The sequence below is a fragment of the Pristiophorus japonicus genome, unplaced genomic scaffold (genome assembly GCF_044704955.1).
Source record: "Pristiophorus japonicus isolate sPriJap1 unplaced genomic scaffold, sPriJap1.hap1 HAP1_SCAFFOLD_360, whole genome shotgun sequence".
Taxonomy (NCBI): Eukaryota; Metazoa; Chordata; class Chondrichthyes; family Pristiophoridae; genus Pristiophorus; species Pristiophorus japonicus.
Window position 1 is genome coordinate 168737 of NW_027253435.1, and position 25995 is coordinate 194731.

Sequence of the window (25995 nt, forward strand, 5' to 3'; positions counted from 1 at the left end):
AATGGCAGACCAATTGAACAAGTACTTTGGTTCGGTATTCACTAAGGAGGACACAAACAACCTTCCGGATATAAAAGGGGTCAGAGGGTCTAGTAAGGAGGAGGAACTGAGGGAAATCCTTATTAGTCAGGAAATTGTGTTGGGGAAATTGATGGGATTGAAGGCCGATAAATCCCCAGGGCCTGATGGACTGCATCCCAGAGTACTTAAGGAGGTGGCCTTGGAAATAGCGGATGCATTGACAGTCATTTTCCAACATTCCATTGATTCTGGATCAGTTCCTCTCGAGTGGAGGGTAGCCAATGTAACCCCACTTTTTAAAAAAGGAGGGAGAGAGAAAACAGGAAATTATAGACCGATCAGCCTGACCTCAGTAGTGGATAAAATGATGGAATCAATTATTAAGGATGTCATAGCAGCGAATTTGGAAAGAGGTGACATGATAGGTCCAAGTAAGCATGGATTTGTGAAAGGGAAATCATGCTTGACAAATCTTCTGGAATTTTTTGAGGATGTTTCCAGTAGAGTGGACAAGGGAGAACCAGTTGATGTGGTATATTTGGACTTTCAGAAGGCTTTCGACAAGGTCCCACACAAGAGATTAATGTGCAAAGTTAAAGCACGTGGGATTGGGGGTAGTGTGCTGACATGGATTGAGAACTGGTTGTCAGATAGGAAGCAAAGAATAGGAGTAAATGGGTACTTTTCAGAATGGCAGGCAGTGACTAGTGGGGTTCCGCAAGGTTCTGTGCTGGGGCCCCAGCTGTTTACACTGTACATTAATGATTTAGACGAGGGGATTAAATGTAGTATCTCCAAATTTGCGGATGACACTAAGTTGGGTGGCAGTGTGAGCTGCGAGGAGGATGCTATGAGGCTGCAGAGTGACTTGAATAGGTTAGGTGAGTGGGCAAATGCATGGCAGATGAAGTATAATGTGGATAAATGTGAGGTTATCCACTTTGGTGGTAAAAACAGAGACACAGACTATTATCTGAATGGTGACAGATTAGGAAAAGGGGAGGTGCAACGAGACCTGGGTGCCATGGTACATCAGTCATTGAAGGTTGGCATGCAGGTACAACAGGTGGTTAAGAAAGCAAATGGCATGTTGGCCTTCATAGTGAGGGGATTTGAGTACAGGGGCAGGGAGGTGTTGCTACAGTTGTACAGGGCTTTGGTGAGGCCACACCTGGAGTATTGTGTACAGTTTTGGTCTCCTAACTTGAGGAAGGACATTCTTGTTATTGAGGGAGTGCAGCGAAGGTTCACCAGACTGATTCCCGGGATGGTGGGACTGACCTATCAAGAAAGACTGGATCAACTGGGCTTGTATTCACTGGAGTTCAGAAGAATGAGAGGGGACCTCATAGAAACGTTTAAAATTCTGACGGGTTTAGACAGGTTAGATGCAGGAAGAATGTTCCCAATGTTGGGGAAGTCCAGAACCAGGAGTCACAGTCTAAGGATAAGGGGTAAGCCATTTAGGACCAAGATGAGGAGAAACTTCTTCACCCAGAGAGTGGTGAACCTGTGGAATTCTCTACCACAGAAAGCTGTTGAGGCCAATTCACTAAATATATTCAAAAAGGAGTTAGATGTAGTCCTTACTACTAAGGGGATCAAGGGGTATGGCAAGAAAGCAGGAATGGGGTACTGAAGTTGCATGTTCAGCCATGAATGGCGGTGCAGGCTAGAAGGGCCAAATGGCCGACTCCTGCACCTATTTTCTATGTTTCGATGTTTCTATGAAACAGGCAGTCCGATCCAAGATTTCAAGGCGAGTGTCCGAGTGCAGAAGGACAGGAGACCAGTTTACTGCAAGCCACATCCCGTACTATACGCACTCAAGGAGAAAGTTGAGCAAGAACTCAAAAAACTAGAAACTCTAAGGTAGATCCAAGTTATTCGGCTACACCCATTGCTGTTGTACCCAAGTCAGATGATAATGTTGATGCTATGTCAAGGTTGCCAGCCCCATCACAAATTACATCCAATACGGAAGTGTTCTATTTCTCATACATTGATGAGCTGCCAGTCACAGCTGAAGAGATTGGTAGAGCAACCAAACGTGACCCAGTTATGTCAAAGGTTCATGATTACATAGCAAATGGCTGGCCAAACCAGGTATCAGAGGAAGATAATCATCCATACTTCGTTTGTAGGAATGAATTGTCAGCGGATAAAGATTGTATCACGTGGGGTGAAAAAGTGGTTATTCCAAATATGTTCAGGTCCAAATTGTTAGATCTTCATGACCAGCACCTGGGAATGTGCTTGACCAAGCGTTTTGCACGCAGTTACTTTTGGTGGCCAGGTTTAGATAAAGAAATAGAGTATATTGTTATCAGTGTACAACATGTCAATCGGTAAGCAAGAAACCACCACCAGTAACATTACAGCCATGGAAATGGCCTCCCAGAGTGTGGCAATGGTTACATGTAGATTTTGCTGAACTAGGAGGACAACAATTGTTCATTGTGATTGATAGTCATTTGAAGTGGGTTTGATATAGAAAATAAGTAAAACACTAGACAATTTACAAAGATTGTTTTCTTCACATGGCCTCCCAGAAGAAATTGTGTCTGATAATGGGCTGCAATTTTGTTAAGAAGAATTTGCACAGTTGACAAGCAGAAACGATGTGAAATATACCAAAGTTCCACAATACCACACTGCTTCAAATGGTGCAGTACAAATTGTAAAATGTGCTCTCATCAAGCAAATGTTGGATCTAAATCCAAAGAAAAGGCAATTGTCGTTGGACCACAAACTAGCAAATTTTCTGATTATCTATCGTAATTTTCCTCATACAATGATTCAATTATTTCTCATGAGTCAGATAGTCTTGTTACAAGTAGAGTACCAGTAGCAAGTCCTACATCAGATGTACTAGAAACAAGTCCCAAGAGAAAGTCAGAATTTAAGTCTGAGTCAGGCAGACAAACAGTCTGAAGCTGTAGAGTCAAAATGTAGATCAAGGATTGCCCTTAGAGAAAAACTCTCCTCAGGCTTTGCCTAGAATGAGTGTAAGTTCCACACCAAGTTTGGAAAGTTCTGTTTGAAAAATAAGGTATCCTCTTTGAAACAGAAAACCAGTGGTTAAGTTTGATTTGTAAATATAGAAAATTAAGTCCATATCTTTTATTGTGTATACCATGCTAGTTATGTATGATGATTATTTTGTTATGATTACTTCTTCAATAAAAAGGGAGAAGTGTAATAGAGCTCCCCTAATGGACTACTGCTTCACCGAGTGGACTACAGTGGTAATGCAACTACTGATATAAAAAATAAAGGATCATGTAGCAAAGTCATATGACGACAGTTTCTGTTAAGAGCCATCGTGTGTGTGCTTCTTAGTGATGTCATAAGGATATATCACAGTTATGAATAGGGCTGAACAGCGCTCACACATATCTCCCTTAGTAATAATTCAGGTTAGGTGTACATTCTAATCAACAATTGCTTTAATAGTTTCAATTTGATTCAAAAATACTGAAATTGCAAAGGAAAGTTTGAATAAATAAGTGTAGAAAAAAGTGTTTAATAAGAATGATAAAATCAGCTACTAACAATGGCAATGTGATAGTAGTGCATATTGGACAATTCATAGATTGGATGTGATGCAAGAAGTTCGGGTGGCATGATGAACTGCGAGAGATCAACTCCAATGGCTCAGTGTATTTCCAGAGTTCAAAGTGTATGGGCATAATTTTAACCCCAAAAATGGGTGGGTTTGGGTTGGGTGGAATGTTAAAATGTAAAAAATCTTAATACCAAATCCAACCTGTCTTAGGCAGGACGGAGGGGGAGTGGGCAACTAACCCACTCTCAGGAGGCGGTCCGCTCATTTAAATATTTTAATGAGGCTGCATGCCGAAGGTTTCAGGCTTAACGCTGGCCGGCTGGGTGTCTCGGGCCTCTGGAAACCTAGAAGCTAAAGGAAAGCAAAGACTGCTGCATGGAAGAGGAAAGTGCTTTTCCATCACTGCTTGTGGGCCAGGAGGAACAAAAGTGCCTTCTTCCGGCCCCCAAAGCTAACTTTGGACCCTCCCAACCCAATCGCCCCGCAATTACCAACTCTCCTCCGACCTCCTATCTCCTCCCGACCCCCTATCTCTCCCTCTTTAAAACTCCAGAGTCCAACTCCTCCCCCGCCCAGTAAATACCAAGGCCTATGTCTTTGAAATAAAATACCGTAGGTGGAGTTTATACAGCGGCCATGCTCTACACAGCAAATGCTAAGAATGCACAGCAGCTAAGTCGGCCTCAAAGAAAAAAAGCAGCTTAACATTTGGGTGGGATTCTTCGTAACAACTGTCCAGTCCGAGACATCACCCAAAATACAGCCATCTTTTCAGATGATGGACCTGATATGTTTCCAGCACCTTGTTTTCATTCCCACAATTTATAGTGGGGTTTTCTCTTTATCTCAGGAGCTTTATTCAGTGTTTCTTCTTCTATTTTGCTGTTGACTGATATTGCAAGCAGGAATGGAAGGCAATATATCCATCGGGTTTTATGTCATCAACAAGGAAATAGTAGGCCTCGCACACATTTTATCAGATGCTTGCAAGAAACACAGCTCGTTTCACAAACTCGTGGCCATCTTTGTCACACTCTCATCCTTTCGGTCTTATTTTCAAGTTTGATAAATTTGCTGGAGTTCTTTGAGGATGAAACGAACAGGGTGGATAAAGGGGAACCAGTGGATGTGGTGTTTTTGGATTTCCAGAAGGCATTTGACAAGGTACCACATAAAAGGTTACTGCACAAGATAAAAGTTTGCGGGGTTGGGGGTAATATATTAGCATGGATAGAGGATTGGCAAACTAACAGAGAACAGAGAGTCAGGTTCATTCTCTGGTTAGCAACCAGTAATGAGTGGGGTGCCACAGGGATCAGTGCTGGGACCCCAACTATTTACAATCTATATTAACGATTTGGAAGAAGGGACTGAGTGTAACGTAGCCAAGTTTGCTGATGATACAAAGATGGGAGGATAAGCAATGTGTGAGGAGGACACAAAAAATATGCAAAAGGACATAGACAAGCTAAGTGAGTGGGCAAAAATTTGGCAGATGGAGTATAATGTCGGAAAATGTGAGGTCATGCACTTTGGCAGAAAAAAATCAAAGAGCAAATTATTATTTAAATGGAGAAAGATTGCAAAGTGCCGCAGTACAGCGGGACCTAGGGATACTCGTGCATGAAACACAAACAGATAGTATGCAGGTATAGCAAGTGATCAGGAAGGCCAATGGTATCTTGGCCTTTATTGCAAAGGGGATGGAGTATAAAAGCAGGGACGTCTTACTACAGCTATATAAGGTATTGGTGAGGCTACAGCTGGAATATTGCGTGCTGCTTTGGTTTCCATATATACAAAAGGATATACTTGATTTGGAGGCAGTTCAGAGAAGGTTCACTAGGTTGATTCCGGGGATGAGGGGCTTGACTTATGAGGAAAGGTTGAGTAGGTTGGACCTCTACTCATTGGAATTCAGAAGAATGAAAGGTGAACTTATCCAAACTTATAAGATTATAAGGGGGCTTGACAAGGTGGATACAGAGAGGATGTTTCCACTGATGGGGAAGACTAGAACTAGAGGGCATGATCTTAGAATAAGGGACTACCCATTTAAAACAGAGATGAGGAGAAATCTTTTCTCTCAGAGGGTTGTAAATCTGTGGAATTCACTGCCTCAGAGAGTTGTGGAAGCTGGGACGTTGAATAAATTTATGACAGAAACAGACAGTTTCTTAAACGATAAGGGGATAAGGAGTTATGGGGAGCGGGCGGGGAAGTGGAGCTGAGTCCATGATCAGATCAGCCATGATCTTATTGAATGGCGGAGCAGGCTCGAGGGACCGTATGGCCTACTCCTGTTCCTATTTCTTATGTTCTAATAGAACCAGAATATGCAATTACCTTTTGAAGATCGTCTTTCTCCTGCTTCGTGGATTTGATTTGCTTCTCAAGTGCTTTAATTTGCCTACAACCCTCTTCAAAATCTCTCCTGATGATGCTCGCTTCTTCAAGCTGCTGTTCCAGCTGACCAAAATCTACAATTAACAGGATAAGTGGTTACTACACCTCACAGAAATGTCATAGTTTACTGTCAAAACAGTTTGCTTCTGTTTTGAACTGTTCCTCCTCAAAATAAAATTAAAAGGATGGCCTATTGTGAAAACTAAAAGATTAAAGATGCCTTTATGTTGCACTTAGTTGGGTACCAGGGCTGCTGGCTCCAGAAAGAGAACACAAGCATAAATTTGCCAGATTTGCTGAGGCTGGTCATTTGGATAAAGTGTATAAAATAAAACTGGATTTCTCAGCAGACACGTAAATCCATCAAGGTAATCTGGGCTTGCCACAAGCTGTTCTAGCATCCCATCAAACTTCAATATGAAGACAACTTTCAGTCCCAGCACCCACCAAACTCCAATATAAAAACAACCGTCTGTCCCAGCACCCACCAAACTCCAATATAAAAACAACCGTCTGTCCCAGCACCCACCAAACCCCAATATAAAAACAACCTTCTGTCCCAGCACCCACCAAACTCCAATATAAAAACAACCATCTGTCCCAGCACCCACCAAACTCCAATATAAAAACAACCATCTGTCCCCGCACCCACCAAACACCAATATAAAAACAACCATCTGTCCCAGCACCCACCAAACACCAATATAAAAACAACCATCTGTCCCAGCACCCACCAAACTCCAATATAAAAACAACCATCTGTCCCCGCACCCACCAAACTCCAATATAAAAACAACCTTCTGTCCCAGCACCCACCAAACTCCAATATAAAAACAACCGTCTGTCCCTGCACCCACCAAACTCCAATATAAAAACAACCTTCTGTCCCAGCACCCACCAAACTCCAATATAAAAACAACCTTCTGTCCCAGCACCCACCAAACTCCAATATAAAAACAACCGTCTGTCCCAGCACCCACCAAACCCCAATATAAAAACAACCGTCTGTCCCAGCACCCAGCAAACTCCAATATAAAAACAACCGTCTGTCCCAGCACCCACCAAACTCCAATATAAAAACAACCGTCTGTCCCAGCACCCAGCAAACTCCAATATAAAAACAACCATCTGTCCCCGCACCCACCAAACTCCAATATAAAAACAACCGTCTGTCCCAGCACCCACCAAACTCCAATATAAAAACAACCGTCTGTCCCAGCACCCAGCAAACTCCAATATAAAAACAACCATCTGTCCCCGCACCCACCAAACTCCAATATAAAAACAACCATCTGTCCCAGCACCCACCAAACTCCAATATAAAAACAACTGTCTGTCCCAGCACCCACCAAACCCCAATATAAAAACAACTGTCTGTCCCAGCACCCACCAAACCCCAATATAAAAACAACCGTCTGTCCCCGCACCCACCAAACCCCAATATAAAAACAACCGTCTGTCCCAGCACCCACCAAACTCCAATATAAAAACAACCGTCTGTCCCTGCACCCACCAAACCCTAATATAAAAACAACCGTCTGTCCCAGCACCCACCAAACCCCAATATAAAAACAACCGTCTGTCCCAGCACCCACCAAACTCCAATATAAAAACAACCGTCTGTCCCAGCACCCACCAAACCCCAATATAAAAACAACCTTCTGTCCCAGCACCCACCAAACTCCAATATAAAAACAACCGTCTGTCCCTGCACCCACCAAACTCCAATATAAAAACAACCTTCTGTCCCAGCACCCACCAAACTCCAATATAAAAACAACCTTCTGTCCCAGCACCCACCAAACTCCAATATAAAAACAACCGTCTGTCCTAGCACCCACCAAACCCCAATATAAAAACAACCGTCTGTCCCAGCACCCAGCAAACTCCAATATAAAAACAACCGTCTGTCCCAGCACCCACCAAACTCCAATATAAAAACAACCGTCTGTCCCCGCACCCACCAAACTCCAATATAAAAACAACCGTCTGTCCCAGCACCCACCAAACTCCAATATAAAAACAACCGTCTGTCCCAGCACCCACCAAACTCCAATATAAAAACAACCATCTGTCCCAGCACCCACCAAACTCCAATATAAAAACAACCATCTGTCCCAGCACCCACCAAACTCCAATATAAAAACAACCGTCTGTCCCTGCACCCACCAAACCCTAATATAAAAACAACCGTCTGTCCCAGCACCCACCAAACCCCAATATAAAAACAACCGTCTGTCCCAGCACCCACCAAACTCCAATATAAAAACAACCGTCTGTCCCAGCACCCACCAAACGCCAATATAAAAACAACCGTCTGTCCCAGCACCCACCAAACCCTAATATAAAAACAACCATCTGTCCCAGCACCCACCAAACCCCAATATAAAAACAACCGTCTGTCCCAGCACCCACCAAACTCCAATATAAAAACAACCTTCTGTCCCAGCACCCACCAAACCCCAATATAAAAACAACTGTCTGTCCCAGCACCCACCAAACTCCAATATAAAAACAACCTTCTGTCCCAGCACCCACCAAACTCCAATATAAAAACAACCATCTGTCCCCGCACCCACCAAACCCCAATATAAAAACAACCATCTGTCCCAGCACCCACCAAACCCTAATATAAAAACAACCATCTGTCCCCGCACCCACCAAACCCCAATATAAAAACAACCATCTGTCCCAGCACCCACCAAACTCCAATATAAAAACAACCATCTGTCCCAGCACCCACCAAACCCCAATATAAAAACAACCATCTGTCCCAGCACCCACCAAACTCCAATATAAAAACAACTGTCTGTCCCAGCACCCACCAAACTCCAATATAAAAACAACCGTCTGTCCCAGCACCCACCAAACTCCAATATAAAAACAACCGTCTGTCCTAGCACCCACCTAACTCCAATATAAAAACAACCATCTGTCCCAGCACCCACCAAACTCCAATATAAAAACAACCATCTGTCCCCGCACCCACCAAACTCCAATATAAAAACAACCATCTGTCCCAGCACCCACCAAACTCCAATATAAAAACAACCATCTGTCCCCGCACCCACCAAACTCCAATATAAAAACAACCGTCTGTCCCAGCACCCACCAAAGTCCAATATAAAAACAACCTTCTGTCCCAGCACCCACCAAACTCCAATATAAAAACAACCGTCTGTCCCAGCACCCACCAAACTCCAATATAAAAACAACCGTCTGTCCCCGCACCCACCAAACTCCAATATAAAAACAACCGTCTGTCCCAGCACCCACCAAACTCCAATATAAAAACAACCGTCTGTCCCAGCACCCACCAAACTCCAATATAAAAACAACCATCTGTCCCAGCACCCACCAAACTCCAATATAAAAACAACCATCTGTCCCAGCACCCACCAAACTCCAATATAAAAACAACCGTCTGTCCCCGCACCCACCAAACTCCAATATAAAAACAACCATCTGTCCCAGCACCCACCAAACTCCAATATAAAAACAACCGTCTGTCCCAGCACCCACCAAACTCCAATATAAAAACAACCATCTGTCCCAGCACCCACCAAACTCCAATATAAAAACAACCGTCTGTCCCAGCACCCACCAAACTCCAATATAAAAACAACCGTCTGTCCCAGCACCCACCAAACTCCAATATAAAAACAACTGTCTGTCCCAGCACCCACCAAACCCTAATATAAAAACAACCATCTGTCCCAGCACCCACCAAACCCCAATATAAAAACAACCGTCTGTCCCAGCACCCACCAAACTCCAATATAAAAACAACCGTCTGTCCCAGCACCCACCAAACTCCAATATAAAAACAACCATCTGTCCCAGCACCCACCAAACCCTAATATAAAAACAACTGTCTGTCCCAGCACCCACCAAACCCCAATATAAAAACAACCATCTGTCCCAGCACACACCAAACCCCAATATAAAAACAACCATCTGTCCCAGCACCCACCAAACTTCAATATAAAAACAACCGTCTGTCCCAGCACCCACCAAACCCCAATATAAAAACAACCGTCTGTCCCAGCACCCACCAAACTTCAATATAAAAACAACCGTCTGTCCCAGCACCCACCAAACTCCAATATAAAAACAACCGTCTGTCCCAGCACCCACCAAACTCTAATATAAAAACAACCTTTTTTCCCAGCACCCACCAAACCCCAATATAAAAACAACCGTCTGTCCCTGCACCCACCAAACTCCAATATAAAAACAACCATCTGTCCCAGCACCCACCAAACTCCAATATAAAAACAACCGTCTGTCCCAGCACCCACCAAACTCCAATATAAAAACAACCGTCTGTCCCAGCACCCACCAAACTCCAATATAAAAACAACCGTCTGTCCCAGCACCCACCAAACTCCAATACAAAAACAACCATCTGTCCCCGCACCCACCAAACTCCAATATAAAAACAACCATCTGTCCCAGCACCCACCAAACTCCAATATAAAAACAACCGTCTGTCCCAGCACCCACCAAACTCCAATATAAAAACAACCGTCTGTCCCCGCACCCACCAAACTCCAATATAAAAACAACCGTCTGTCCCAGCACCCACCAAACCCCAATATAAAAACAACCGTCTGTCCCAGCACCCACCAAACTCCAATATAAAAACAACCATCTGTCCCAGCACCCACCAAACTCCAATATAAAAACAACTGTCTGTCCCAGCACCCACCAAACCCCAATATAAAAACAACCGTCTGTCCCAGCACCCACCAAACTCCAATATAAAAACCGTCTGTCCCAGCACCCACCAAACTCCAATATAAAAACAACTGTCTGTCCCTGCACCCACCAAACCCCAATATAAAAACAACCGTCTGTCCCCGCACCCACCAAACTCCAATATAAAAACAACCATCTGTCCCAGCACCCACCAAACTCCAATATAAAAACAACCGTCTGTCCCCGCACCCACCAAACCCCAATATAAAAACAACCGTCTGTCCCAGCACCCACCAAACTCCAATATAAAAACAACCGTCTGTCCCAGCACCCACCAAACTCCAATATAAAAACAACCATCTGTCCCAGCACCCACCAAACTCCAATATAAAAACAACCATCTGTCCCCGCACCCACCAAACTCCAATATAAAAACAACCATCTGCCCCAGCACCCACCAAACCCCAATATAAAAACAACCGTCTGTCCCAGCACCCACCAAACTCCAATATAAAAACAACCGTCTGTCCCAGCACCCACCAAACCCCAATATAAAAACAACCGTCTGTCCCAGCACCCACCAAACTCCAATATAAAAACAACTGTCTGTCCCAGCACCCACCAAACTCCAATATAAAAACAACCGTCTGTCCCAGCACCCACCAAACTCCAATATAAAAACAACCGTCTGTCCCAGCACCCACCAAACTCCAATATAAAAACAACCATCTGTCCCAGCACCCACCAAACCCCAATATAAAAACAACCGTCTGTCCCAGCACCCACCAAACTCCAATATAAAAACAACCGTCTGTCCCCGCACCCACCAAACTCCAATATAAAAACAACCGTCTGTCCCCGCACCCACCAAACTCCAATATAAAAACAACCATCTGTCCCAGCACCCACCAAACTCCAATATAAAAACAACCGTCTGTCCCAGCACCCACCAAACTCCAATATAAAAACAACCGTCTGTCCCAGCACCCACCAAACCCCAATATAAAAACAACCGTCTGTCCCAGCACCCACCAAACTCCAATATAAAAACAACTGTCTGTCCCAGCACCCACCAAACCCCAATATAAAAACAACCATCTGTCCCAGCACCCACCAAACTCCAATATAAAAACAACCGTCTGTCCCAGCACCCACCAAACTCCAATATAAAAACAACCATCTGTCCCAGCACCCACCAAACTCCAATATAAAAACAACCGTCTGTCCCAGCACCCACCAAACTCCAATATAAAAACAACCATCTGTCCCAGCACCCACCAAACTCCAATACAAAAACAACTGTCTGTCCCAGCACCCACCAAACTCCAATATAAAAACAACTGTCTGTCCCAGCACCCACCAAACTCCAATATAAAAACAACTGTCTGTCCCAGCACCCACCAAACTCCAATATAAAAACAACCATCTGTCCCAGCACCCACCAAACTCCAATACAAAAACAACTGTCTGTCCCAGCACCCACCAAACTCCAATATAAAAACAACCATCTGTCCCAGCACCCACCAAACTCCAATACAAAAACAACTGTCTGTCCCAGCACCCACCAAACTCCAATATAAAAACAACTGTCTGTCCCAGCACCCACCAAACTCCAATATAAAAACAACCGTCTGTCCCAGCACCCACCAAACCCCAATATAAAAACAACCGTCTGTCCCCGCACCCACCAAACTCCAATATAAAAACAACCTTCTGTCCCCGCACCCACCAAACTCCAATATAAAAACAACCGTCTGTCCCAGCACCCACCAAACTCCAATATAAAAACAACCGTCTGTCCCCGCACCCACCAAACTCCAATATAAAAACAACCGTCTGTCCCAGCACCCACCAAACTCCAATATAAAAACAACCGTCTGTCCCAGCACCCACCAAACTCCAATTTAAAAACAACCGTCTGTCCCAGCACCCACCAAACTCCAATATAAAAACAACCGTCTGTCCCAGCACCCACCAAACTCCAATATAAAAACAACTGTCTGTCCCAGCACCCACCAAACTCCAATATAAAAACAACCGTCTGTCCCCGCACCCACCAAACTCCAATATAAAAACAACCGTCTGTCCCAGCACCCACCAAACTCCAATATAAAAACAACCATCTGTCCCAGCACCCACCAAACTCCAATACAAAAACAACTGTCTGTCCCAGCACCCACTAAACTCCAATATAAAAACAACCGTCTGTCCCAGCACCCACCAAACTCCAATATAAAAACAACTGTCTGTCCCAGCACCCACCAAACTCCAATATAAAAACAACCGTCTGTCCCAGCACCCACCAAACCCCAATATAAAAACAACCGTCTGTCCCCGCACCCACCAAACTCCAATATAAAAACAACCTTCTGTCCCCGCACCCACCAAACTCCAAGAGAAAAACAACCGTCTGTCCCCGCACCCACCAAACTCCAATATAAAAACAACCGTCTGTCCCAGCACCCACCAAACCCCAATATAAAAACAACCGTCTGTCCCAGCACCCACCAAACCCCAATATAAAAACAACCGTCTGTCCCAGCACCCACCAAACTCCAATATAAAAACAACCGTCTGTCCCAGCACCCACCAAACCCCAATATAAAAACAACTGTCTGTCCCAGCACCCACCAAACTCCAATATAAAAACAACCTTCTGTCCCAGCACCCACCAAACTCCAACGTAAAACAACCGTCTGTCCCAGCACCCACCAAACTCCAATATAAAAACAACCGTCTGTCCCAGCACCCACCAAACTCCAATATAAAAACAACCGTCTGTCCCAGCACCCACCAAACTCCAATATAAAAACAACCGTCTGTCCCAGCACCCACCAAACTCCAATATAAAAACAACCGTCTGTCCCAGCACCCACCAAACTCCAATATAAAAACAACTGTCTGTCCCAGCACCCACCAAACTCCAATATAAAAACAACCGTCTGTCCCCGCACCCACCAAACTCCAATATAAAAACAACCGTCTGTCCCAGCACCCACCAAACTCCAATATAAAAACAACCATCTGTCCCAGCACCCACCAAACTCCAATACAAAAACAACTGTCTGTCCCAGCACCCACTAAACTCCAATATAAAAACAACCGTCTGTCCCAGCACCCACCAAACTCCAATATAAAAACAACTGTCTGTCCCAGCACCCACCAAACTCCAATATAAAAACAACCGTCTGTCCCAGCACCCACCAAACCCCAATATAAAAACAACCGTCTGTCCCCGCACCCACCAAACTCCAATATAAAAACAACCTTCTGTCCCCGCACCCACCAAACTCCAATATAAAAACAACCGTCTGTCCCAGCACCCACCAAACCCCAATATAAAAACAACCGTCTGTCCCCGCACCCACCAAACTCCAATATAAAAACAACCGTCTGTCCCAGCACCCAGCAAACTCCAATATAAAAACAACCGTCTGTCCCAGCACCCACCAAACTCCAATATAAAAACAACCGTCTGTCCCAGCACCCACCAAACCCCAATATAAAAACAACCATCTGTCCCAGCACCCACCAAACTCCAATACAAAAACAACTGTCTGTCCCAGCACCCACTAAACTCCAATATAAAAACAACCGTCTGTCCCAGCACCCACCAAACTCCAATATAAAAACAACTGTCTGTCCCAGCACCCACCAAACTCCAATATAAAAACAACCGTCTGTCCCAGCACCCACCAAACCCCAATATAAAAACAACCGTCTGTCCCCGCACCCACCAAACTCCAATATAAAAACAACCTTCTGTCCCCGCACCCACCAAACTCCAAGAGAAAAACAACCGTCTGTCCCCGCACCCACCAAACTCCAATATAAAAACAACCGTCTGTCCCAGCACCCACCAAACCCCAATATAAAAACAACCGTCTGTCCCAGCACCCACCAAACCCCAATATAAAAACAACCGTCTGTCCCAGCACCCACCAAACTCCAATATAAAAACAACCGTCTGTCCCAGCACCCACCAAACCCCAATATAAAAACAACTGTCTGTCCCAGCACCCACCAAACTCCAATAAAAAACAACCTTCTGTCCCAGCACCCACCAAACTCCAACGTAAAACAACCGTCTGTCCCAGCACCCACCAAACTCCAATATAAAAACAACCGTCTGTCCCAGCACCCACCAAACCCCAATATAAAAACAACCATCTGTCCCAGCACCCACCAAACTCCAATATAAAAACAATCGTCTGTCCCAGCACCCACCAAACCCCAATATAAAAACAACCATCTGTCCCAGCACCCACCAAACTCCAATATAAAAACAACCATCTGTCCCAGCACCCACCAAACTCCAATATAAAAACAACCGTCTGTCCTAGCACCCACCAAACTCCAATATAAAAACAACCGTCTGTCCCCGCACCCACCAAACTCCAATATAAAAACAACCGTCTGTCCCAGCACCCACCAAACTCCAATATAAAAACAACCGTCTGTCCCAGCACCCACCAAACTCCAATTTAAAAACAACCGTCTGTCCCAGCACCCACCAAACTCCAATATAAAAACAACCGTCTGTCCCAGCACCCACCAAACTCCAATATAAAAACAACTGTCTGTCCCAGCACCCACCAAACTCCAATATAAAAACAACCGTCTGTCCCCGCACCCACCAAACTCCAATATAAAAACAACCGTCTGTCCCAGCACCCACCAAACTCCAATATAAAAACAACCATCTGTCCCAGCACCCACCAAACTCCAATACAAAAACAACTGTCTGTCCCAGCACCCACTAAACTCCAATATAAAAACAACCGTCTGTCCCAGCACCCACCAAACTCCAATATAAAAACAACTGTCTGTCCCAGCACCCACCAAACTCCAATATAAAAACAACCGTCTGTCCCAGCACCCACCAAACCCCAATATAAAAACAACCGTCTGTCCCCGCACCCACCAAACTCCAATATAAAAACAACCTTCTGTCCCCGCACCCACCAAACTCCGAGAAAAACAACCGTCTGTCCCCGCACCCACCAAACTCCAATATAAAAACAACCGTCTGTCCCAGCACCCACCAAACCCCAATATAAAAACAACCGTCTGTCCCAGCACCCACCAAACTCCAATATAAAAACAACCATCTGTCCCAGCACCCACCAAACTCCAATATAAAAACAACCGTCTGTCCCAGCACCCACCAAACTCCAATATAAAAACAACCGTCTGTCCCAGCACCCACCAAACCCCAATATAAAAACAACCGTCTGTCCCAGCACCCACCAAACTCCAATATAAAAACAACCGTCTGTCCCAGCACCCACCAAACCCCAATATAAAAACAACTGTCTGTCCCAGCACCCACCAAACTCCAATATAAAAACAACCTTCTGTCCCAGCACCCACCAAACTCCAACGTAAAACAACCGTCTGTCCCAGCACCCACCAAACTCCAATATAAAAACAACCGTCTGTCCCAGCACCCACCAAACTCCAATATAAAAACAACCGTCTGTCCCAGCACCCACCAAACTCCAATATAAAAACAACCGTCTGTCCCAGCACCCACCAAACTCCAATATAAAAACAACCGTCTGTCCCAGCACCCACCAAACTCCAATATAAAAACAACCATCTGTCCCAGCACCCACCAAACTCCAATACAAAAACAACTGTCTGTCCCAGCACCCACTAAACTCCAATATAAAAACAACCGTCTGTCCCAGCACCCACCAAACTCCAATATAAAAACAACTGTCTATCCCAGCACCCACCAAACTCCAATATAAAAACAACCGTCTGTCCCAGCACCCACCAAACCCCAATATAAAAACAACCGTCTGTCCCCGCACCCACCAAACTCCAATATAAAAACAACCTTCTGTCCCCGCACCCACCAAACTCCAAGAGAAAAACAACCGTCTGTCCCCGCACCCACCAAACTCCAATATAAAAACAACCGTCTGTCCCCGCACCCACCAAACTCCAATATAAAAACAACCGTCTGTCCCAGCACCCACCAAACCCCAATATAAAAACAACCGTCTGTCCCAGCACCCACCAAACCCCAATATAAAAACAACTGTCTGTCCCAGCACCCACCAAACTCCAATATAAAAACAACCTTCTGTCCCAGCACCCACCAAACTCCAACGTAAAACAACCGTCTGTCCCAGCACCCACCAAACTCCAATATAAAAACAACCGTCTGTCCCAGCACCCACCAAACCCCAATATAAAAACAACCATCTGTCCCAGCACCCACCAAACTCCAATATAAAAACAATCGTCTGTCCCAGCACCCACCAAACCCCAATATAAAAACAACCATCTGTCCCAGCACCCACCAAACTCCAATATAAAAACAACCATCTGTCCCAGCACCCACCAAACTCCAATATAAAAACAACCATCTGTCCCAACACCCACCAAACTCCAATATAAAAACAACCATCTGTCCCAGCACCCACCAAACTCCAATATAAAAACAACCATCTGTCCCAGCACCCACCAAACTCCAATATAAAAACAACCGTCTGTCCCCGCACACACCAAACCCCAATATAAAAACAACCGTCTGCCCCAGCACCCACCAAACTCCAATATAAAAACAACCGTCTGTCCCCGCACCCACCAAACCCCAATATAAAAACAACCGTCTGCCCCAGCACCCACCAAACTCCAATATAAAAACAACCGTCTGTCCCCGCACCCACCAAACTCCAATATAAAAACAACCTTCTGTCCCAGCACCCACCAAACTCCAATATAAAAACAACCATCTGTCCCAGCACCCACCAAACTCCAATATAAAAACAACCATCTGTCCCAGCACCCACCAAACTCCAATATAAAAACAACCGTCTGTCCCCGCACCCACCAAACTCCAATATAAAAACAACCATCTGTCCCAGCACCCAGCAAACTCCAATATAAAAACAACCGTCTGTCCCAGCACCCACCAAACCCTAATATAAAAACAACCGTCTGTCCCAGCACCCACCAAACTCCAATATAAAAACAACCATCTGTCCCAGCACCCACCAAACCCCAATATAAAAACAACCGTCTGTCCCAGCACCCACCAAACTCCAATATAAAAACAACCATCTGTCCCCGCACCCACCAAACCCCAATATAAAAACAACCGTCTGCCCCAGCACCCACCAAACTCCAATATAAAAACAACCGTCTGTCCCAGCACCCACCAAACTCCAATATAAAAACAACCGTCTGTCCCAGCACCCACCAAACTCCAATATAAAAACAACCTTCTGTCCCAGCACCCACCAAACTCCAATATAAAAACAACCATCTGTCCCAGCACCCACCAAACTCCAATATAAAAACAACCATCTGTCCCAGCACCCACCAAACTCCAATATAAAAACAACCGTCTATCCCCGCACCCACCAAACTCCAATATAAAAACAACCATCTGTCCCAGCACCCACCAAACCCTAATATAAAAACAACAGTCTGTCCCAGCACCCACCAAACTCCAATATAAAAACAACCGTCTGTCCCAGCACCCACCAAACTCCAATATAAAAACAACCATCTGTCCCAGCACCCACCAAACCCCAATATAAAAACAACCATCTGTCCCAGCACCCACCAAACTCCAATACAAAAACAACCGTCTGTCCCCGCACCCACCAAACTCCAATATAAAAACAACTGTCTGTCCCAGCACCCACCAAACTCCAATATAAAAACAACCGTCTGTCCCAGCACCCACCAAACTCCAATATAAAAACAACCGTCTGTCCCAGCACCCACCAAACTCCAATATAAAAACAACCATCTGTCCCAGCACCCACCAAACCCCAATATAAAAACAACCGTCTGTCCCTGCACCCACCAAACCCCAATATAAAAACAACCGTCTGTCCCTGCACACACCAAACTCCAATATAAAAACAACCTTCTGTCCCTGCACCCACCAAACTCCAATATAAAAACAACTGTCTGTCCCAGCACCCACCAAACTCCAATATAAAAACAACCTTCTGTCCCTGCACCCACCAAACTCCAATATAAAAACAACCTTCTGTCCCTGCACACACCAAACTCCAATATAAAAACAACCGTCTGTCCCAGCACCCACCAAACTCCAATATAAAAACAACCTTCTGTCCCAGCACCCACCAAACCCCAATATAAAAACAACCGTCTGTCCCAGCACCCACCAAACTCCAATATAAAAACAACCTTCTGTCCCAGCACCCACCAAACCCCAATATAAAAACAACCGTCTGTCCCAGCACCCACCAAACTCCAATATAAAAACAACCTTCTGTCCCAGCACCCACCAAACCCCAATATAAAAACAACCTTCTATCCCAGCACCCACCAAACTCCAATATAAAAACAACCATCTGTCCCAGCACCTACCAAACTCCAATATAAAAACAACCATCTGTCCCAGCACCCACCAAACTCCAATATAAAAACAACCATCTGTCCCAGCACCCACCAAACTCCAATATAAAAACAACCATCTGTCCCAGCACCCACCAAACTCCAAGATAAAAACAACCATCTGTCCCAGCACCCACCAAACTCCAATATAAAAACAACCGTCTGTCCCAGCACCCACCAAACCCCAATATAAAAACAACCATCTGTCCCAGCACCCACCAAACTCCAATACAAAAACAACCATCTGTCCCAGCACCTACCAAACTCCAATATAAAAACAACCATCTGTCCCAGCACCCACCAAACTCCAATACAAAAACAACCGTCTGTCCCAGCACCCACCAAACTCCAATATAAAAACAACCGTCTGTCCCAGCACCCACAAAACTCCAATATAAAAACAACCGTCTGTCCCCGCACCCACCAAACTCCAATATAAAAACAACCGTCTGTCCCTGCACCCACCAAACTCCAATATAAAAACAACCGTCTGTCCCAGCACCCACCAAACTCCAATATAAAAACAACCGTCTGTCCCTGCACCCACCAAACTCCAATATAAAAACAACCGTCTGTCCCAGCACCCACCAAACTCCAATATAAAAACAACCGTCTGTCCCAGCACCCACCAAACACCAATATAAAAACAACCGTCTGTCCCAGCACCCACCAAACCCCAATATAAAAACAACCGTCTGTCCCCGCACCCACCAAACTCCAATATAAAAACAACCATCTGTCCCAGCACCCACCAAACCCCAATATAAAAACAACCCTCTGTCCCAGCACCCACCAAACTCCAATATAAAAACAACCTTCTGTCCCAGCACCCACCAAACTCCAATACAAAAACAACTGTCTGTCCCAGCACCCACCAAACTCCAATATAAAAACAACCGTCTGTCCCAGCACCCACCAAACCCCAATATAAAAACAACCGTCTGTCCCCGCACCCACCAAACTCCAATATAAAAACAACCATCTGTCCCAGCACCCACCAAACTCCAATATAAAAACAACCGTCTGTCCCAGCACCCACCAAACTCCAATATAAAAACAACTGTCTGTCCCCGCACCCACCAAACCCCAATATAAAAACAACCGTCTGTCCCCGCACCCACCAAACTCCAATATAAAAACAACCGTCTGTCCCAGCACCCACCAAACTCCAATATAAAAACAACTGTCTGTCCCCGCACCCACCAAACCCCAATATAAAAACAACCGTCTGTCCCAGCACCCACCAAACTCCAATATAAAAACAACCGTCTGTCCCAGCACCCACCAAACTCCAATATAAAAACAACTGTCTGTCCCAGCACCCACCAAACTCCAATATAAAAACAACCGTCTGTCCCAGCACCCACCAAACTCCAATATAAAAACAACCATCTGTCCCAGCACCCACCAAACCCCAATATAAAAACAACCGTCTGTCCCAGCACCCACCAAACTCCAATATAAAAACAACCGTCTGTCCCCGCACCCACCAAACTCCAATATAAAAACAACCGTCTGTCCCAGCACCCACCAAACTCCAATATAAAAACAACCATCTGTCCCAGCACCCACCAAACCCCAATATAAAAACAACCGTCTGTCCCAGCACCCACCAAACTCCAATATAAAAACAACCGTCTGTCCCCGCACCCACCAAACTCCAATATAAAAACAACCGTCTGTCCCCGCACCCACCAAACTCCAATATAAAAACAACCGTCTGTCCCAGCACCCACCAAACTCCAATATAAAAACAACCGTCTGTCCCAGCACCCACCAAACTCCAATATAAAAACAACCATCTGTCCCAGCACCCACCAAACTCCAATATAAAAACAACCATCTGTCCCAGCACCCACCAAACCCCAATATAAAAACAACCGTCTGTCCCAGCACCCACCAAACTCCAATATAAAAACAACTGTCTGTCCCAGCACCCACCAAACCCCAATATAAAAACAACCATCTGTCCCAGCACCCACCAAACTCCAATATAAAAACAACCGTCTGTCCCAGCACCCACCAAACTCCAATATAAAAACAACCATCTGTCCCAGCACCCACCAAACTCCAATATAAAAACAACCGTCTGTCCCAGCACCCACCAAACTCCAATATAAAAACAACCATCTGTCCCAGCACCCACCAAACTCCAATATAAAAACAACTGTCTGTCCCAGCACCCACCAAACTCCAATATAAAAATAACCATCTGTCCCAGCACCCACCAAACTCCAATATAAAAACAACCGTCTGTCCCAGCACCCACCAAACCCCAATATAAAAACAACCGTCTGTCCCCGCACCCACCAAACTCCAATATAAAAACAACCTTCTGTCCCCGCACCCACCAAACTCCAATATAAAAACAACCGTCTGTCCCAGCACCCACCAAACTCCAATATAAAAACAACCTTCTGTCCCCGCACCCACCAAACTCCAATATAAAAACAACCATCTGTCCCAGCACCCACCAAACCCCAATATAAAAACAACCGTCTGTCCCAGCACCCACCAAACTCCAATATAACAACTGTCTGTCCCAGCACCCACCAAACCCCAATATAAAAACAACCATCTGTCCCAGCACCCACCAAACTCCAATATAAAAACAACCGTCTGTCCCAGCACCCACCAAACTCCAATATAAAAACAACCATCTGTCCCAGCACCCACCAAACTCCAATATAAAAACAACCGTCTGTCCCAGCACCCACCAAACTCCAATATAAAAACAACCATCTGTCCCAGCACCCACCAAACTCCAATACAAAAACAACTGTCTGTCCCAGCACCCACTAAACTCCAATATAAAAACAACCGTCTGTCCCAGCACCCACCAAACTCCAATATAAAAACAACTGTCTGTCCCAGCACCCACCAAACTCCAATATAAAAACAACCGTCTGTCCCAGCACCCACCAAACCCCAATATAAAAACAACCGTCTGTCCCCGCACCCACCAAACTCCAATATAAAAACAACCTTCTGTCCCCGCACCCACCAAACTCCAATATAAAAACAACCGTCTGTCCCAGCACCCACCAAACTCCAATATAAAAACAACCGTCTGTCCCCGCACCCACCAAACCCCAATATAAAAACAACCATCTGTCCCAGCACCCACCAAACTCCAATATAAAAACAACCGTCTGTCCCCGCACCCACCAAACCCCAATATAAAAACAACCGTCTGTCCCAGCACCCACCAAACTCCAATATAAAAACAACCGTCTGTCCCTGCACCCACCAAACTCCAATATAAAAACAACCGTCTGTCCCAGCACCCACCAAACTCCAATATAAAAACAACCGTCTGTCCCAGCACCCACCAAACACCAATATAAAAACAACCGTCTGTCCCAGCACCCACCAAACCCCAATATAAAAACAACCGTCTGTCCCCGCACCCACCAAACTCCAATATAAAAACAACCATCTGTCCCAGCACCCACCAAACCCCAATATAAAAACAACCCTCTGTCCCAGCACCCACCAAACTCCAATATAAAAACAACCTTCTGTCCCAGCACCCACCAAACTCCAATACAAAAACAACTGTCTGTCCCAGCACCCACCAAACTCCAATATAAAAACAACCGTCTGTCCCAGCACCCACCAAACCCCAATATAAAAACAACCGTCTGTCCCAGCACCCACCAAACTCCAATATAAAAACAACCGTCTGTCCCAGCACCCACCAAACTCCAATATAAAAACAACCGTCTGTCCCAGCACCCACCAAACTCCAATATAAAAACAACTGTCTGTCCCCGCACCCACCAAACCCCAATATAAAAACAACCGTCTGTCCCCGCACCCACCAAACTCCAATATAAAAACAACCGTCTGTCCCAGCACCCACCAAACTCCAATATAAAAACAACCGTCTGTCCCAGCACCCACCAAACTCCAATATAAAAACAACTGTCTGTCCCCGCACCCACCAAACCCCAATATAAAAACAACCGTCTGTCCCCGCACCCACCAAACTCCAATATAAAAACAACCGTCTGTCCCAGCACCCACCAAACTCCAATATAAAAACAACTGTCTGTCCCCGCACCCACCAAACCCCAATATAAAAACAACCGTCTGTCCCAGCACCCACCAAACTCCAATATAAAAACAACCGTCTGTCCCAGCACCCACCAAACTCCAATATAAAAACAACTGTCTGTCCCAGCACCCACCAAACTCCAATATAAAAACAACCGTCTGTCCCAGCACCCACCAAACTCCAATATAAAAACAACCATCTGTCCCAGCACCCACCAAACCCCAATATAAAAACAACCGTCTGTCCCAGCACCCACCAAACTCCAATATAAAAACAACCGTCTGTCCCCGCACCCACCAAACTCCAATATAAAAACAACCGTCTGTCCCAGCACCCACCAAACTCCAATATAAAAACAACCATCTGTCCCAGCACCCACCAAACCCCAATATAAAAACAACCGTCTGTCCCAGCACCCACCAAACTCCAATATAAAAACAACCGTCTGTCCCCGCACCCACCAAACTCCAATATAAAAACAACCGTCTGTCCCCGCACCCACCAAACTCCAATATAAAAACAACCGTCTGTCCCAGCACCCACCAAACTCCAATATAAAAACAACCGTCTGTCCCAGCACCCACCAAACTCCAATATAAAAACAACCATCTGTCCCAGCACCCACCAAACTCCAATATAAAAACAACCATCTGTCCCAGCACCCACCAAACCCCAATATAAAAACAACCGTCTGTCCCAGCACCCACCAAACTCCAATATAAAAACAACTGTCTGTCCCAGCACCCACCAAACCCCAATATAAAAACAACCATCTGTCCCAGCACCCACCAAACTCCAATATAAAAACAACCGTCTGTCCCAGCACCCACCAAACTCCAATATAAAAACAACCATCTGTCCCAGCACCCACCAAACTCCAATATAAAAACAACCGTCTGTCCCAGCACCCACCAAACTCCAATATAAAAACAACCATCTGTCCCAGCACCCACCAAACTCCAATATAAAAACAACTGTCTGTCCCAGCACCCACCAAACTCCAATATAAAAATAACCATCTGTCCCAGCACCCACCAAACTCCAATATAAAAACAACCGTCTGTCCCAGCACCCACCAAACCCCAATATAAAAACAACTGTCTGTCCCCGCACCCACCAAACCCCAATATAAAAACAACCGTCTGTCCCAGCACCCACCAAACTCCAATATAAAAACAACCGTCTGTCCCAGCACCCACCAAACTCCAATATAAAAACAACTGTCTGTCCCAGCACCCACCAAACTCCAATATAAAAACAACCGTCTGTCCCAGCACCCACCAAACTCCAATATAAAAACAACCATCTGTCCCAGCACCCACCAAACCCCAATATAAAAACAACCGTCTGTCCCAGCACCCACCAAACTCCAATATAAAAACAACCGTCTGTCCCCGCACCCACCAAACTCCAATATAAAAACAACCGTCTGTCCCAGCACCCACCAAACTCCAATATAAAAACAACCATCTGTCCCAGCACCCACCAAACCCCAATATAAAAACAACCGTCTGTCCCAGCACCCACCAAACTCCAATATAAAAACAACCGTCTGTCCCCGCACCCACCAAACTCCAATATAAAAACAACCGTCTGTCCCCGCACCCACCAAACTCCAATATAAAAACAACCGTCTGTCCCAGCACCCACCAAACTCCAATATAAAAACAACCGTCTGTCCCAGCACCCACCAAACTCCAATATAAAAACAACCATCTGTCCCAGCACCCACCAAACTCCAATATAAAAACAACCATCTGTCCCAGCACCCACCAAACCCCAATATAAAAACAACCGTCTGTCCCAGCACCCACCAAACTCCAATATAAAAACAACTGTCTGTCCCAGCACCCACCAAACCCCAATATAAAAACAACCATCTGTCCCAGCACCCACCAAACTCCAATATAAAAACAACCGTCTGTCCCAGCACCCACCAAACTCCAATATAAAAACAACCATCTGTCCCAGCACCCACCAAACTCCAATATAAAAACAACCGTCTGTCCCAGCACCCACCAAACTCCAATATAAAAACAACCATCTGTCCCAGCACCCACCAAACTCCAATATAAAAACAACTGTCTGTCCCAGCACCCACCAAACTCCAATATAAAAATAACCATCTGTCCCAGCACCCACCAAACTCCAATATAAAAACAACCGTCTGTCCCAGCACCCACCAAACCCCAATATAAAAACAACCGTCTGTCCCCGCACCCACCAAACTCCAATATAAAAACAACCTTCTGTCCCCGCACCCACCAAACTCCAATATAAAAACAACCGTCTGTCCCAGCACCCACCAAACTCCAATATAAAAACAACCTTCTGTCCCCGCACCCACCAAACTCCAATATAAAAACAACCATCTGTCCCAGCACCCACCAAACTCCAATATAAAAACAACCGTCTGTCCCAGCACCCACCAAACTCCAATATAAAAACAACCATCTGTCCCAGCACCCACCAAACCCCAATATAAAAACAACCGTCTGTCCCAGCACCCACCAAACTCCAATATAAAAACAACCGTCTGTCCCCGCACCCACCAAACTCCAATATAAAAACAACCGTCTGTCCCAGCACCCACCAAACTCCAATATAAAAACAACCATCTGTCCCAGCACCCACCAAACCCCAATATAAAAACAACCGTCTGTCCCAGCACCCACCAAACTCCAATATAAAAACAACCGTCTGTCCCCGCACCCACCAAACTCCAATATAAAAACAACCGTCTGTCCCCGCACCCACCAAACTCCAATATAAAAACAACCGTCTGTCCCAGCACCCACCAAACTCCAATATAAAAACAACCGTCTGTCCCAGCACCCACCAAACTCCA

At 45.3% G+C, this 25995-nt stretch overlaps 1 protein-coding gene across 1 annotated transcript in view; it reads right to left on the reverse strand.

The window, feature by feature from the left end:
- LOC139250262 (serine/threonine-protein kinase MRCK alpha-like) overlaps positions 1 to 25995 on the reverse strand; it is a gene marked incomplete at its 3' end in the record, with an annotated part of 472269 nt that overhangs the window by 126345 nt on the left and 319929 nt on the right. The window contains exon 13 of the mRNA XM_070872760.1: positions 5936 to 6069. Coding sequence (XP_070728861.1) covers positions 5936 to 6069 — 134 coding nt within the window. The remainder of the gene's footprint in view (positions 1 to 5935; positions 6070 to 25995) is intronic.